Source organism: Betta splendens, chromosome 11, assembly GCF_900634795.4.
Source record: "Betta splendens chromosome 11, fBetSpl5.4, whole genome shotgun sequence".
NCBI lineage: Eukaryota > Metazoa > Chordata > Actinopteri > Anabantiformes > Osphronemidae > Betta > Betta splendens.
In genome coordinates, this window is record NC_040891.2 from 3660097 (window position 1) to 3676950 (window position 16854).

Here is a 16854-nt window from a genome sequence, read left to right on the forward strand (position 1 = left end):
GTGTGTGTGTGTGTGTGTGTGTGTGTGTGTGTGCATTATTTTGCCCCATGTGCAAAAAGCAGGAGGTTATCTGAGTATGGTAATTTCACCTGCTGTTTATCTACAAAAAACAAACCACATGAACTTTTAATACAAAAAATATGTCGAATTTACATGCCTGAGTCATAATCACACCTCTGACTCATGGTACAAGCACACGCCACACGCTTTACCATCCTACAGTCATATGTGGCTCTCAGATGTCTGAGAGAAGACGTCGCCTTCGACAGATCAGCGGTCGCGGAGCGGCTCCTTATTTTTCTAAGAGCAGCCTCTTTCATCTGCTAATATTTACACAGAAGTGTCCTGACTTTGGAATATTAGCAACATCCTCCTATGGCAACAGTGACTCAGCCGAGCAAACGCATCCTATTTACAAGGTGGAGCTGGATTGTACTGTGTGTAGACTATGACCTCCAGCTGATCATGTAAAAGCAAACAGCCACGGCTGTAAACAAAGCACATGTTTGGCAGCTTTTTGGTAATGTTGTCTTCATGTGCACAGCACAGTTGGACTGAAGCATCGTCAATAGGAAGCCAGTCCGACAGCTGAGCTACATAGTCTCTCAGACGTCACATGGCAGGTCTGAGATCAGATGAAGAAGGTTGATGAGACCAAACACACCATGAAGCGTTCCCTGCAGCCAAGCCTGGAGGACACAAACCACTCAAACGGGTCAATGTTCTTAAGAGCCTGAGGCGAAGAGTCCAGAACCGTAGTCCAGCGGAGAATTAGCAGCTATTTGCTGATGATCCACATGAACCTGCCACAGGTTTGATTATATTTACACAAGGGGGAAAGTTCAGGGTCCAGATATCCACAGAGGTGCGAGTGCTGCCAAATGTGCACTGAATCCACCTTGCGTTTAGTTTGATTTGTAGAGATCTGTTTGAACCTTTCACAGTTTTGTGACTCTTTAAAAATGCCAAATGAAGCAGCGTGATTCAATAAAATAAAGCAGAAGGTCATCGCCGAGCATGTATCATAGGCTTCAGTGTACATAAATACTAAAAGAGGCAGTGAGCTGGCAGCAGCACTTGAGTCGTCCTTGAACAAGAATCCCTTCTGCTCCAAATTGGACAAATAGACGTAGAGTCTGCATCAGGTTTAAAGGGAGAATTATGTCTGCGGTAAGTAATTGTGTTGTCCTCCAGTTTACCTGGTCAGCAGATGCCGCGTGTATGAGCTCAGGCAGAGCAGCCAGATGAATCTAAGAGGATAACTGCTCCAGATGCGGCCGACGTTTGAGCAATGATCACTGGCGAAGCAATGGCGCGCTTGTTAGCGAGGCTCAGGAGGAAGATGGCTGTGACTGCTGTGTTCCAATCAAATCAAAATGACAGAGTGACCTTGAAGAGGCAAAAGCGAGGGTGTATTTTTAGCCATCCGCTCTCTCAGCAATGCTCCGCCGCCCGTCTCCGAGTTGACTTGTTTTTTTGTGTGTGTGTTATTATTATTTATTGTATTTTTGCTCCATTCAGGCGAGTCACCGGGTTTGATGGGAATGTCTGTTTACAGAACTCATGAGACAATCAGGCCTCGGCTGAGGGAAGGGAATACTGTAGGAAGGGGGGTGGGGGTGGTGGGGGTGGTGGTGGTGGGGGAGGGGTGCTTCACATCACTCGCTTTCTTTTGACAAGTCTCTCTCAAGCTGTGTCAATAAAAGGCTTTTCTTTGCACGCTGGGCGCCGAGAAAAGAGCTCGACTCAACTGCTGAAATCAGGTCCGCGACGCGTTCAGTAGCGGTGGCGTCGAGCTGTTGGAGAGTAAAACAAACCGAAGTCTCCATCATCTCCAGGGTGGACTGTGGTGAAGGCCGGAGGCTGTGGGGAGCTTGACCTCACCCGCCTGACACCAGGAAAGAACCGAGCCCAAGAGAAGCACAAGGTCCAAAGAGCACACAGCAGACAAATGTGTTCACATGCGTCTCTGTTTGAGTCGTATCTGAGCCAAACAGGTGGTGTGATTCACAAGCTTTTGTGTCTAATGGGACCTGGTGGAAGTAAAGCCCACCTCTGCCTCCCACCCTCCACTGGGCCTGGTGTCATGGTGATCCAGTATCGCAGTGAGGGCGGCTCGGCTCTGGTTTGGTTTGGATCACGCCACATTTTCTTTGAGTTCACCTACAGTTCATACAGTTCTTACCAGGACATTTATTGTAGAAAACTAAATGGATGTTTGTTGTGTTTTTATTTGCTCATGAGTCAGACAAGGTTCTTGTTGGCTTCATATTTATGCTTTGTTTGTCGTTAGAAAAAAGAGAGTGTGTTCTTCTGTGTGTGTGTGTGTGTGTGTGTGTGTGTGTGTGTGTGTGTGTGTGTGTGTGTGTGTGTGTGTGTGTGTGTGTGTGTGTGTGTGTAAATATATACATTATGCTATATTTTTATATAGCATTAATTCATGTTGGAACAAACTAGCATGCTTCATTTTGATGAAATTTCTGCATGACAAATAATAAACCTCATTTGAATTATTATTCAGATTCAAATTCTACGTGAACAGAGATGAGTTTAGGGTTTTTAGATCTAATTCAGGAGACTTGTATCAGGCTGGTTATATGAGGATGATTAGAGCCGATGTAAACATGCTGAATGAGAAGCAGCGAGTGTGTGTGGGGGAAGGGGCTGCCTGCAGTTAGTGAGTCCTCAAGGACACGGTGTGCTGTGGGAGCCTGGTTGAGGTGTTTCAGGAAGGCAGCATGAAGAGCAGGAGGGGAGGGGGGGGGGGGGGGGGGGAATGGGAGAAAGGACTGCTGACGCATTTAGGAGCCGGTGGAGGGTTTAGGAAAGGGGGGGGGGGGTTGCTGACGTCTGGACAGCCATGCAAATCTAGGAAACCAAGGAGATGGCCCTGGTCCAACGTGTGCCTGGTGAACCATGGTGATTTCTGGCAAATGATTCAAAGAAGCAGCAGAGAGACTCAAACAAACCACTGCATGCGCGTGCGTCTCTCTGCTAGTCTCCTGCGAAGGAGGCTGCTGAAGTGAAGCGTGAACAAAGTTAGTCCAGGGTTCGCTCAAGTTGTATTTTTGAAAGGTTCAAATAAACAACCTGAAATGAAAAGCAAAATGAAGTCAAATTGATTTCCATTCCTTTGAGTCCTAATCTGACCATTAGATTTCCATTAGATTTATCATGGCTTTTTAGCTCTATGCACCACTTGGCCCCATGACAGATCAGGACTAAAGGGGAGGAGCTTGTGTTTGAGTTGGGCCGCAGTCACCAAACCATTGTTCTGTCGCCATGAATTAAAGTCCTGCAGAACCTGAAACAGCCCCCGACACCAAAGGTCAGAGCTGCTTATTTATAGCTACAGCACATTTTTACAGCACATGGCCTTATTTCATGACACTGCTTGGCTTAAATAATCAAATTACAGTCATGTGAATCCTTTACCCTGACTTCCATGTGCACGGATTGACTGTTTATAAAGCCATGATAAGTGTCTGACACTGAAGAACCTCTTATCTGATCGATTTTCCTGAGTCACCGCTGCATAATTCGGATCCTAAACTCGGAGCCACAGAAGCCAAACCGCGTCAAATATTGACTCGTTCAACTACGCGTGAGAAAGCGCTTCCCAAGTTCATGGCTCATAGAGCAAACAGAGGATCTCCACCAACGCCACTGGCTGCGGCTGCGGGCACAGGAACGGGCCATAAACCATCCCAGAATGTCAAAAAGCCGCCGCAGTTCATCACCGGCGCTCCAGTGAGCGTGTTTATCTGCCGACGCACGGCAGCAGGGCTTCACTTCATTAGCTGAGAACGTGCTGACTCCTCAAGCATGAAATGATGTATCTCTTTGGGAAACCAGTACCGGAGGCTTGGTGTAAAATGATCAACTCAGTGGATGGACATTCATTCTTACTGCTCTGTCTAAATGACACCAGTCCTCGTCCCGAAGCGGTATTTGTCCATAAATTGTCTATAATTGCTAAAAATGCAACTTTTTAGCATTTTATTGCTTTTAAAATGTTTGACATTTTCATTTTTATACATTTCTATTTTCCCCTCACTTCGCTGCCTGTTACATAACAGAGAGCAGAGACTCAAGTATGACTTTTCCCTCGTGTTCTTCACAGGCAGCGCTTTAAATCATCTCCCTTTTAATTCGGCTTCCTGCGCTGCTGTCTGTCTCCTGCAGCCAGAGACAGGCAGTCACACTAAGTGACTCTGGGACTCTAAACTGCCTGTAGGTGTCATAATGATAGTCTACAGATGGATATTTATTGCTGTGGATACTTTGGATGACAATTTGTGTTTTTCATCTACTTACATCTTTCTCGCTCTATAATCTGCAGTTTGATGAATCATTAGGAGGCTTGTGGACACATTCCAGGTGAGAAGAACCTGCAGACATGTGTTCCGTGTGCACAGAAACCAGCAATTATGTGTCTGAGTCACAGCTACACACGGGCAACGCTGCGGCTCCTCATCTTATGTAAAGCCAGCGCAGTTCTGTCATCTGCTCTCTTGACTCACATCACTCTGCATGCACAGACAGTTTGTACGAGTGAGTGTTCTGTGATATAACGTCATTTGAGATCAGGCCGACTTCCACTCCAATTGGAGAACATTGTTCTTAGCAATAGAATAGAATAGGACTTACTATGAGTACAACTATGCTGAGACAGACATCAAATGTAGGCCCTAGAATCGACCCCTTATTCTTTGTTGACTGTGATACTAAATATCTTCATAATACAGTCAATGGTTGTCAACGTATTTCCTTTCTGAGCAGTCGTCCATCAACTGGTTCGACCCCAGCTCCTCTCAGTCGCATCTTCTTCGTGTGGAATGACCTCGTCATGCACGTCTCGCGTCCGTTTTGTCACGGAGCGTGCGCTGAGTCATCCGTGTGGCGGCGGACGCAGCGCGAGGCCGATGCAGACGGCGAGACGCAGCCGTCAGAGTTGAAAAACAGACATTAGCAAAGTGGAGGTGAAACGCCGCAGTAGACTTTCACATGCGTCAGCGCTGCCTCCGGCTTGAATGACATCAGCCATGACTGTCAAAAGGGTTCACAGGCAAACATGCAGCAGCTTATAGCACAGGTTGGGAAAGGGTGTGATGCTGTGGCACCGTCCTTCGCTACCGCTTAACTCTTCATTTGTGTTTAAGCTGCACTTTTTGCAACTGAGTATTTAACTGAACTATCATTGAATTAGTGAGTCGGTAGAGAGGCGCTGGGCTCACAATGTGTATGATTAGGCTGCTGCATTAACATACTGGACCATTAACAATACCAGACCACCTTGGTGCAGCAGCTGGTCGTGATGAGGCAACAAAGCCAGTAATGGTGAGAAGGTGGATAAAACTGCAGTTATAGGGGTAGAAGAGTTTGAAACCCGCAGAGATTCACAACATGCAGCTCAGGCTTTATTCAGCGTTAGTGAGCTTTGGTTCATTGTTTTGCATCTATCCTTGGTTTGCTTCAACACAGTCACTTTCAGCTGCTTCCAACCTTGGCGAGAGGGAGCCTGGTCAACAACGTCCCAGGTCCCACTGCTCTAAAACAGTGCAGAGCATCTGTCACGTCTCTATAAAACGTGTCCCAACAGCATTTATCATAATAAGACAGCAACATTACTTCAGCTGAAAAACGGAGGCACTGGTGAGGAGCTGACGCTCTGTCCTGGTTTATGAACACAGTATTGAGCGGATTGTTGTAATTTTAATATGATGTGATAAATGTAAGCCTTGTGAACAGCTGTGTGTACCAAACCTACCATCTCATAAACATAAGGGTCCTGCTGCCTTCAGACAGCTGCAGGTAACACATGCAATATAGAGCCACTATGATTCCACTTATATAGTATATGTGTATTTATGTATATAGGTAAGCTCATCCTGATGCGGTGCCCTTACATTGTTTTATTATTTTTCATTCATTTTATTTTATTTTTTAAATAAATTAAGAATAAATTATGGAAACAATCAAAAGGCCTAAACACACATAATAATGTAATAAAATAAGTCAACTAATGGTTAATTCTACTTCAGCTGAGTGTTTGTCCTCAGACTACAGACGAGAGCAGCTAATCCTGGATGTGCCTGAGCCTGTAGCGAGGCGCTTGTCTTTGCTGAACTGTTGAAACTCAATGTTGACTAAGTCGGAGGTATAAATTGTTTATGTTGGTAAAGTCGTACGTTTTGCTCAGTTTGCCTGCGTATTGAAGTAGCCCTATCCCGTATGTGTCAGCGGGGCCTTAATGTGCTGTGCACGGCGCCCTGCTGTCTCACTGGGTGGACTTGGCAGTTCCAGCCGTGCTCAGCGTCCTGGATTAGACTCGGCTGGCAGACATAACAAAGAGATCGGGGCATGTGCAAAGGGAGCTAAATCACGTTTTTTTTGACTTGACGCGACAGAAGAAGAAACAGGCACAGGATGACGCTGATACTAAAATTCACTGAAGCCATTCATGCTGTCTTCACAGGGGGCGGTTCCAACGGAGCTGAGTGACGACGGAGTGTGACTCAGCCAACGGACAGACAGACAATGAAATGTCAGTGGTAAAGTGTAAATGGTGATTCATGCAATTATGGCAGCAGAACCAGAGGCAGTTGTGCTTATTTGATGGGGAGTCGTTACAATTCGCCCTTTTGGGGGCGCTGTACTCTGGTCTTGTTCTTGCGTGCAAACCTTCATCTGTGATGTCACATCTGGTTCTGTTACACTCTTATGAGGCACCGTTAGGTTTTGTCTTGTCTGAGGTGTGTGTGTGTGTGTGTGTGTGTGTGTGTGTGTGTGTGTGTGTGTGTGTGTGTGTGTGTGTGTGTGTGTGTGTGTGTGTGTGTGTGTGTGTGTGAGACATCATTTCTTGTTTCACTTCCCTGTCTGGTAATCACGCCTGTGCTTATTATACTTTGTGTATATTAGGAGTTGTATATACCTTATATACCCTAGATGTCTTCCTCCTGTTAGTTTGTTTGGAGGAGATGGCCTAGTACCTTTGACCTAGTACTTTCTTTATTGCCAGAAAGGGTCAGCTTGAAGCCTTTTGGTTCATTAATCGGTCTTAGAAGTTTCATTATTCTTTTGATTTTATGGTCTTTCATTTGTTCACTCAGCAATTTTATGTTCCACATTGTTTTCTTATAAGTGTGTATTTGCTCAGCCTGTTAGTTTAGTTTTCATCTTTTCCTATAACTCGTTCAACGCTTGTCTCCTGCTTCTGCAGTGATTTTTTCTTCTGTTTTCTTCTTGTACATATAGTTCCCCAGACCGTAGTAATTCATGGACTAACAAGGATTTTAATTTTACTTTATTTTCTACTGTCTTCTATTTATTTGGTTGTGGTAAATGATTTATTTTTTAAGTCCAGTGGGTCGTGCTTTTGGGTCCTCGCTTCCTGTTTGTTAGTCAGGCCACCATCTTAAGTGACGCAGGCCCAATGCGTTATACAGTTCAGCTGTATTTAACCAGGAAGGTAGTCTTTTAGTTAGTTTGTTAGTTGACCTGTCGGCTGAATTGTTACTGTATTGTGCGGTTCACCTAACATACTGGAAAAGCAAAGCCAATGTATTTGTTTGTGTGTTCACTCGTGACTTTTAGGCCCATGTTACTGTGCCAGTGCTTTCTTTCTCTTTCAAGACATTCTAAATTGTTGGATTGTGGACACAAATGGCTCCAGTGTGCAATGAATCAATTACTTGATGTTTACATACATGTCTTATTATTTCAATTGTACACAATTGTGTAATTAAGACAGACAGAAAACCTAAAGATTACCCTGGTGAAATTTGTTTTCTTAGCATCATTAATGGGCTGATGCAGTAAAGGCGCGGTTCACTTGTTTTAATTACAATAGCGGACATAGTTTGCTACCACAACCCAGGTAGTCTTGCTTTTTAATTTATTATAGCTGCTCTGTTACATTAATTTCCTTCCAGTGTAAATAAGCTATTTCCCTTAACAGTCTACGACATGCAGAGCGTTCTGCAGACAGCTGCTGTGATCATAAGTTGGTTTAAATTCCCCCTGTAAACAGTAAGCTGCCACTGTTCTACTACTGAGTGCAATAATGTGATTTGTTAAATATGGCATAATCAGGCAAGAATATTTATTTTGATATATACTAAAAAATACTCTTTGTATTTACAATTCAAAGAAAAAAGAAAAAGATGACAATTTTAGGCTTTGACTTTGTAAGAAAGGGGAATAAGAGCTGTCCCGCTGTGAACAGGCGAGGCGTCTGAAATAGTGATGCCGAGCAGAAACAAGACGTGGCTGAGTGGCAGGAGCTGGTTTCTACAGGTGCTTATACAATGATGAGACCTGCTGCAGGACAGCTGCTCTAGATCTACTGTCAAAACACTACACTATAGCAAACCTCAATCAGGTTTACGCCAAGGTTTTCCAGCTGAACGTTGACTTGGACAATTGCTTATGTGTCACTGGGGGATAGAAAAGTTAAGGTGACAACCATTTAAGAGAGGCGTAAGCACTTTGTGCCAGTTTACTAAGACAAGGACAGCAGGTTGAGAATGTGCCTCTACAAGACAAGAAAGATCGATGTTGTTTCAGGCTCATGTTTATCTGTGCTGTTGCCTCTTTCAGTCCATCATCTTCAAACTTCCTCAGTTTTTTTTAATTATGGGTTAAAAGCATGAGCAGTCATTGAATCCACTCGAGTAATTACTTTACATCTTTTCTGACGACCCTTAAACCTCCAAACATTCAGGGTCAAAGTTCACTAATCTATTCACACAACCCACTTCCTGTAATAGAGCAGGGAAATATGCAGCAAGATATCAGACGAGCTTCAGAAAGAGGCGTCAGATAAATACATAGATGATATTAGACAGGGCTCAGCATTCAGGCCAAACTAAAGAGCATTTACTTATGCATTAAACCCACGTTTGATACATAGAAATTGAAAGACCTGGCTTTGACTCACGCCTTGATTGGGCTCTAAACGAAAAGGAGCCCCACGAGAAAATATTTCTGCTGCTCAGTCTAATAATTGCAGAGGAAAAAAAACACATCCTTGACTGTGCTCTTGTTGTAATGGGTTGCTCAGAGGGGGCCTTTGAAAAACCATATGAGACCCAGCAGGCTCTCATGTTTGGTATGCTTACAGTTGAAAGGGTTATTTGGAGAGTGGATATCAGGCTCGTTGCCTTGAGTTTAGGAAGTGGCTCAATAATACAGTTTCCTGTTTATATTTAGAAAAGATAATCTCTCTCTCTCTCTCTCTCTCTCTCTCTCTCTCTCTCTCTCTCTCTCTCTCCCTGACATGCATGTGCCTCACTCACTTTATTACAGCACTTTATTTGATGGTATATGTGATGGTGTAAAGTTATTAGATGCAGAAGCAGCCGTTTTAAGACGTTGTTTGACTGTTACACTTGATTTTTGGCCAAACGCTTCGGCTTTTTGGCATAAATACATGAAACAAGAACAATGGCTCACTTTATGAAAGTCAACATAAAGCAAACTTTGTAACGGCTGCTGTAGTCTCATAGTGAGTCATCACTCTGAACAGAATCACTCATTAAAGCGCACATTTGCATATCAGGTATTGTCTGAAGTGCATGTGATGCAACTTAATAACTGGTTAAACCACTTTTGGGAGGAGGAACCTTGAGCAAACTCTACCTGCAGCTGTGGATCAGACCCGCACAATCCAAAGTCCTGCCCGGTCGACCAAGTAGGGCAAAATGTGACTGACAGACTGTGTTGCTTGGTTTTAATTTACTATATTTTAACTACTTTTCAAATGTATGTTTTACATAGAAAGGCTTTCTCTTTTCTCTATTAATACATGCATATCATTTCTTTAGATGCAAACATTTTATCAGGCTTTTGTCTTAAAATTCTTGCAAGGTTCAATGCAAGCCCAGCACGAAACAGGAGTGAGACACCAGGGAATGACAGCATTGTTTACTATGTTTCTATTTTCCAAAACAAGACTGATCTTCCTCCTTACCCACATATGATGGTTTTCCAATCCCGGACGTCCGCACCTAAAATATGGCTGTAGGGAAACCTGACAAGCTGCATGTTTGCATGTCGACAACTTTGGTTTTCAAGAATTAAAACAGCTCATGTCAAGCAAAGAAAATGCTCAAGGACATGTCCCTGCCATGCTGAGCGATGGTGTGTTCCAGGCCTCCTTGTAACCATGACTTCCTGCGCACCCAATTAGAAATGTATAATTTGTGTGTGTATATATATATATATATATATATATATATATATACACACACACGAGCTCCTCGTTCAGCTCCAGCAGGTAAGAACGCAGACGAATGAACGTCACTGAGAGACATGTCATACTAAATAGCGCAACATAAAAAAAAAGAATGGGGGATGTTGTTTTTTTACAAACCAGCGCACTGCTGAGATGTTTACATTCCACTTCGAAGGGCTTCTACTCTGTTAAAGTTCAATGTTTCAATTATATAACACACCATGAAACGAGTCGGGCTTCGGGTCGACAGTGTGCTGAGTCATCACTGTTTGGGATTGTACTTTGCTTGTTACATAGAAGCACATTAATACAATCTACAATGTACAAAACGATTGATAGAAGAGACACACTAAAAACCTTTCTTTAAATAAATATTTTATTTGAAAATAAATACATTTTCTTAAAATAGAATCAATAACATTACAAAAGCTTTTGGGAAAGGGGGCGGGTGGGAGGGTCATGGGGCGGGGGAGGGGTTTCTACCCACATGGATGATGTGTAATTTGGAACAAGGAGTACAATCTCACACGTTTATCTACCATCTTAAGACAAGTTCCCACAAAGTGTCACACTGTACATTCGCAGTTGCCTCGTGGGAAAGTGGCGGCGCCTGACGCGCCCGCGGTAACATGCAAGTCTACTTGGTCTTAAAGCTTCAGCAGAGCCCCTGCACCCGAAAACATTGGCATTAACCATATCTACACACGCATTTGTATAAAAGGTAGGATATAATCTCTTGTCACATCAAAATCAGCCACTGATTTAACATTTACATCTGACAATGTCTTTTTTTTGTTGTTTGTTTGTTAAAGTACCTTTAATGTTGTCTAGATCAACTTCACTTCTAGTCTACGGTACAAAGATACAATACACAAGAAGGCTGCTCTTATTGATATAGCAAGAATCAGAGACCGCTGTCTCGCTAAGGCCAGAAGTAAATCAATTGAACCTGCGAGGTTGTGGGCTTGTTTGGGTTCACGTTGTCAGGAAGAAAGCACGCTGGCACTTCGCTGCCTTTTGTACAATAACAGCGTTTCTCATTGTTCCACTCCAAAGCTGGCGGATGGCAGACCTCCAGCGCAGCGCTCGTATCGGAGCAGATTAACGCGGCTGCACAAACAGCATCGCAGCCGTGGGAGTCCTTCCCTCGACTGACCCACAACTCTGACACAAACCTAATTACTAATTGTGTTACGACAAAGATGGGAGAAAGAAAAATCTCAGAAGAACATTTTATAATTATTAGGTGAGCGGGGGAATGAAGCCAATTTAGACAAGTGTGCGAGAAGATGTAATTTAAAGCAGCGGAGTAAGATAATCTATGGGCAAAACAACAACTTTGCACGCTTTGTGGTCCGCGTTTCCTTGTCCTGCCTAATGAAATCAATGCCACGGCTTTAAATAATGATTAAGCTAAGTGCAGTCGGCGAGCGCCATGTCTGCCTGACCGGCCTTTGGATTTCACTAAAGCATGTTACATCTCTGTGACCAGCAGCTTCTTGAGTCCCACACAAGGCGACACTTCGAGGCTTGTGCTGACTGATTTAACCTGCAAACCTTAGGAGAACTGGTTTGTTGTTACTACAGGTGAGAAGAGTCTTCGAGCTACTACACGCAACAGCAACACTAACACGTCTGATTGTCACTCCAGACACTGGATCACATTGGTTCAATGGGTCAGCTCATTTTGGTTGTTATGAACAGTGAGCATATAGTGATTCCACACTGAGCTTATTTTTCTATGGGGCCATGATACGTACATATAGTATGTGTTAAATTTGTTTGCCAAGACAATATATGTTAGCCTTTGTGAGTTTTAGCCTTAGCCTTTAGCTAGGTACCTAGCATGTATGCTGCTAAACACATGTAAGTAATGTTATATGAAGCAAGCGGCCCTCCATTCTAGAAATAGTTTTGATGCTTCTCTCAGAACAGGTTCCAAATTCAGCACCAGCCCTGGAACTAGTTTGGTGGGAAAGTGGTGGTTGGAGTACTTCTAATCCACTAAAACCTTTCCCAATTCCACTGAGCAGTAACCCAAGAACAGCGTAACCCAATGAGGACTGGAACGCTTCGTTGGAGCACAAACACAACGTGTGACACATTTAGCATTCAATCAATTTGACCAATCTGAGCTTAATCATATCATCATATCATCTGCACAACCTCACTCCTGTACAAGGAAAGGAGCATGTTATTCTTTTAAGGACTCCTCTCTGAACACACACACACACACACACACACACACACACACACACACACACACACACACACACACACACACACACACACACACACACAAACACACACACACACACACACACACACACACACAAAAACAAAAATCATTCCGGACTCTGAATCCCTTCATCCTTGCAGAACCATATTCAGAGGATGATTTAATATAGATCTGTAAAAATGTCTGCTACTAATTGAAGGTGTCACCAAAGATAAAAACACATTAGCCACAGACTTGAGCAGACCCTGACAAACACTTCCAGGTCCCTTTTCCCCCATTTTGTTTAAGTTTACAATTATCCCGAAGCCTTTGCACTGCAGGCACATGTGCTGAGGGGCCCGATGGGTACAGACAGAGCCGGCCGCATCACGGTGCCTCCGTTTGGCCAACGACAGATTTTTTTGGGCACCGGCTCAAAGAAGAGGAAACCTGATGCTCTCGTCGTTCTTCATCAAGTCGCAGGCAGGTCGGCACGGACACAAATACACCCAAACAGAACTGAGAGATTGTCACCTCTCGCTGTGCTACCGTTGCCGCTCTGTCATTCTTTGGGGTGCCCAGTCCAAACAAACCATGCCAGCCTTTTGGCTGCGTCGCTCAACAGCTGACCGTGCTTGGCTGCTGCTTGCACACGAAGTCCGATATGAAATCGAATTCATTTTGTCCCAGGAAGAGTTCGGGCAGCTCTTGGACGCGATCCAACCCAAACTCCAGCACCAGCGACGTCAGAACCTCCTCGTCGATCAGATCCATGTCCATGCCGTTTAGCCCTAAAGGGGCGCCGATGTGCTGCATGCCCGACAGCTGGGAAGGACCCATCCTGTACTGGGCGCCGTTCGGCATGTGGTGTCCATTGGCAGAGCCCAGTGGGTGTCCGTGATACTGAGTGTTGAGTTTTTGCAGGTGCATGCTGGCCATGAGCTGCTGGGAGGTGAGGTTACCATGGTGGTACTGCTGTGGGTGTCCACCCTGCTGCTGCTGCTGTTGCTGCTGCTGCTGCTGCTGCTGCTGCTGCTGTTGTGGATGCATGGGGTGGTGCTGCTGCGGGCCTTGCCCATTGTACATCATGTTCCCAGATAACATCTGGTGATGGTGATTGGCCATAGGAGCTCCATTCACAGGGCCCCCCATGACCCCCGGTGCCACCATGCCCGGCCTCTGCCGCATGGCGGCCTCCATGTTGTTCTGAGGGTTCCTGCCGTAGTGCATCACCTGGCCGTTAGGCATGGCGCGCATGCCCTGCTGGCCGTTGTGCTGCGGTGGCCCATTCATGCCCATCCTGAAGCCGTGGGACATAGGCATCATCATATGTTCAGCCATGGCTGCTGTGCCACTCTAAAAAAGAAGACATTACATTCAATTTTTCATACATCCAGAATACATTATAAGGTATATAATCCAGAGATATCCACATTTTAAATGAGTGCTATCGTTTTATTCACCAAGTCCAATGCAGTCACCCTGATGAGTAATACTGGATTAATACTGGTGCATTTTGTGTCTCAGAACAGTCTTACGTTCTAAAAATACAGCAAAAGCTTGATCTAGGTTTATGCCTGTGGAGCGTCTACCCAACTATGATGAGGCTCAAACATGTCAGCAACATCTTCACTTTAAGACAGTCGAGCATGAATAATAAAGACCAGTAACACGTTCAAGGACAACTTTCTTATTCAAATTCAAGAAAAAAATACTGGTCACAGCCACTGCTAGTGTGAGATGTATCTGATTACAAATGGGTTTGTGTTCATTATCTGTTTTTCCTTACAGATGATTAGCTTATTAGATTAAGAGTTTTGTAAAAATTAAAGCTAATAGCTGAGAACTAAGGTACAAAGAGACTGAATTTCAGAAACTTCTATATTATTGTTTGGAATAAAAAATATTTAATTATAAATAAGAAGCAGCTTTGCAAAGATTAAATAACCTTTTAGTACATGAATGATTTCATTGTCATATTTAACATGTCTAAATGCATTATTAATATGTTTAAACTGTACAAAGATGGTGTCATCGGGGTTGGTTGGTTGCTTGAGAGACTGGGGTTTAATGATGTCACCATTTATGAGACACTTAACGTTTGCTAGAAAAAATGCTTTTCAGTTGCACTGTGGGAAACGTAGGATCCCGTGTTTGTTTGATCTTCTTTACTTGACCCTACAAGAAACTATATCTAAGAATGTACTATCAACAGCGTGATGTTTTAAAAAAAACAGCGCTATTAACCAGCTCCTACATTTAAATAAGATTCTCTGTTTGTGTATTTTCAACTTCCAATTCCATAAATGTTTTTAAATACATTTTCTCAAAGTCAAGAGCTCTCATCAGAAGCAGCCCTGTCTCTTTCTCTGACGCCCTCTCCGTCAAGTCGGAAGTATGCGCGTTAAAACAGAAAAGAGAAAGGAAACAGAAACACTTCAGCCCTCCATAATTACACCATCTGTTAATTACCAACGAATATCACACTGACAAGGCGAGGGCAGCCATACCCTTGCAGCGGAGAGGACACAGAGGAATGCTCCTCCAGACCACACACACCTTCCTCCCAAACACACCGCCTCCGAATTCACACTGTCCCTGCACAACGAGCCTCAATTAACATTACCTACGTGACGAATCCCGCTCCGAGTGGGACGGAGCTCAATTCCACTGGACGGCGTTTATTTGATAAAGTGCGTCTGAGCGGGTGAGTGGACGGCCGCCGTTCATGAAACCCATCCAGCGCGAGCAACGCGACGGAAAACAAAGACATTGAATTTTTAAATACCCTCTAAAATGAACCCTCGCGTTGCCCCCTGGCTGCTTGTAGCAATTCAAGCCTTTACAGCGCTGATAAAACAAGACAGTTTCCTCAACAGCCTAAATCCTCCGCAGAGCATTCGGCTCTTGTGTTGCCTAATTACACAGATCTGTGGCGCTTCTCTGCAGATCTGGATTATCATTCAGCCAAATGCCACTTTGTAAATACACAGTCTGAGGGAGTACGGTAATTGCTGGCATTATTACACAAGCATGACACCATTTTTCGCATCTTCGGGGACCGTGCATGCGGGCTGTTCGGTGCCATTAACCCCGTGACAAATGCAGCCGCCGCAAGTCTGCAAAGTGAATCAAAGAGATTTCCAGCAATCGCCTCTAACCTGGCCGCTTTCGTCGCTGGTATTGTTACAAAGGGGAGGCAAAAGTGTGTCGATCTCTACCTGTTTTCGGAGTCAAAGAAGACGACACCTACCGATGCGTTAACGAATGCGGAATCCGTTCGAAGAAGTTGGATGAGCGCCGGGGTTATTTGTCCAGCTGATGCTCCGGCTACATGCAGCCCCTGCGGCGGATTTGCAACTCTGCGGCGTCTCGGCACTCAGAGGAGTTTGTTTTCTGGGTCAGCTCGGGGATTATATACATCTATAAAGCACCGAGAGAGAGAGAGAAGGAGAGGGGAAGAGCGAGGGGGAGGAGGAGCTACCGTCCTCTCCGTCTCCTTTGTTGCCATTGGTCCTCCCCCTTAATCACTGTGCAAAGAAACATTCACTAACTACCTCCACTGATCCCCGCTCAGCCGAGCAGCGCTGCCTGCATCCTGGAGAGGTTTCGCCGCCGCCTGCCATCATTACCCTTACACTATTATCCGTAATGATCCCTGCTCTCTTAACTGAAAGCGTTCTGTTTAAAGAGCAGAAAGACGCTCCGGGCTGCGGCGGCCACTTGTGACTGCCGCCGCTGCGGGGGAAAGGGACGTTTTAACGAGATGTTCGACAGCAACGCAAGCGCGAGATCCGTGTGGTTAGTCAGCTTGTCCACATGCCAAACACATCTGAATACAGTATCTGCTGTTATTACTAATAATGAGCAGACTAATATCTACTTGATGCATCTGCATTATTGCCATTTTATTTTACAGTTACACAACTTTCAGTCCGCAGCCAGGATCTAGTCTTAGAGCCAGTGTGAGTGTGGGACTATTTTACTCATTGGCCAATTTACATAACTTAACCTTTTTGCTTATTTCTGGAACAAACTACAGTCAGAATAAAACAGGAGCTTCGTTTGCATGTGTTGCTTCAAGGAATTCAACCCTTTCTGTTAATTCGAGGTTAGCGTCATGGTTTATCATAATCAGCTGTCCACTCACACACGTCTCCATGTGTACCGCCGTCAGAGCTCCTGCATTGTATTAACTCATATACTCATGTATATGTATTTTCAGCAATGCAGCATAGATTTTTAGACCATGCGTGTGGGTGTGCGCAGGGTTGATGGCAGCAAATCTTGTCACTATGTTAAGTGTTCTGCCAGGGAGGAGGGAGCATACACAAAGTGGCCTCAACTTGTCCCAGGGCTCAGCTCAGCTCAGCTCTCTCCTCACTCCTCAGCCCATTTG

At 44.5% G+C, this 16854-nt stretch overlaps 1 protein-coding gene across 1 annotated transcript; it reads right to left on the reverse strand.

Annotated features, from left to right (window-relative positions):
* Positions 1–10595: 10595 nt before the first annotated feature.
* On the reverse strand, positions 10596–15893 carry cited4a (Cbp/p300-interacting transactivator, with Glu/Asp-rich carboxy-terminal domain, 4a). The gene is given in 3 exon segments (XM_041072897.2): positions 10596–13811; positions 15709–15807; positions 15810–15893. Coding segments are annotated over 3 exon segments (906 nt in total). The 5' UTR covers positions 15879–15893; the 3' UTR covers positions 10596–13073.
* Positions 15894–16854: the final 961 nt, after the last annotated feature.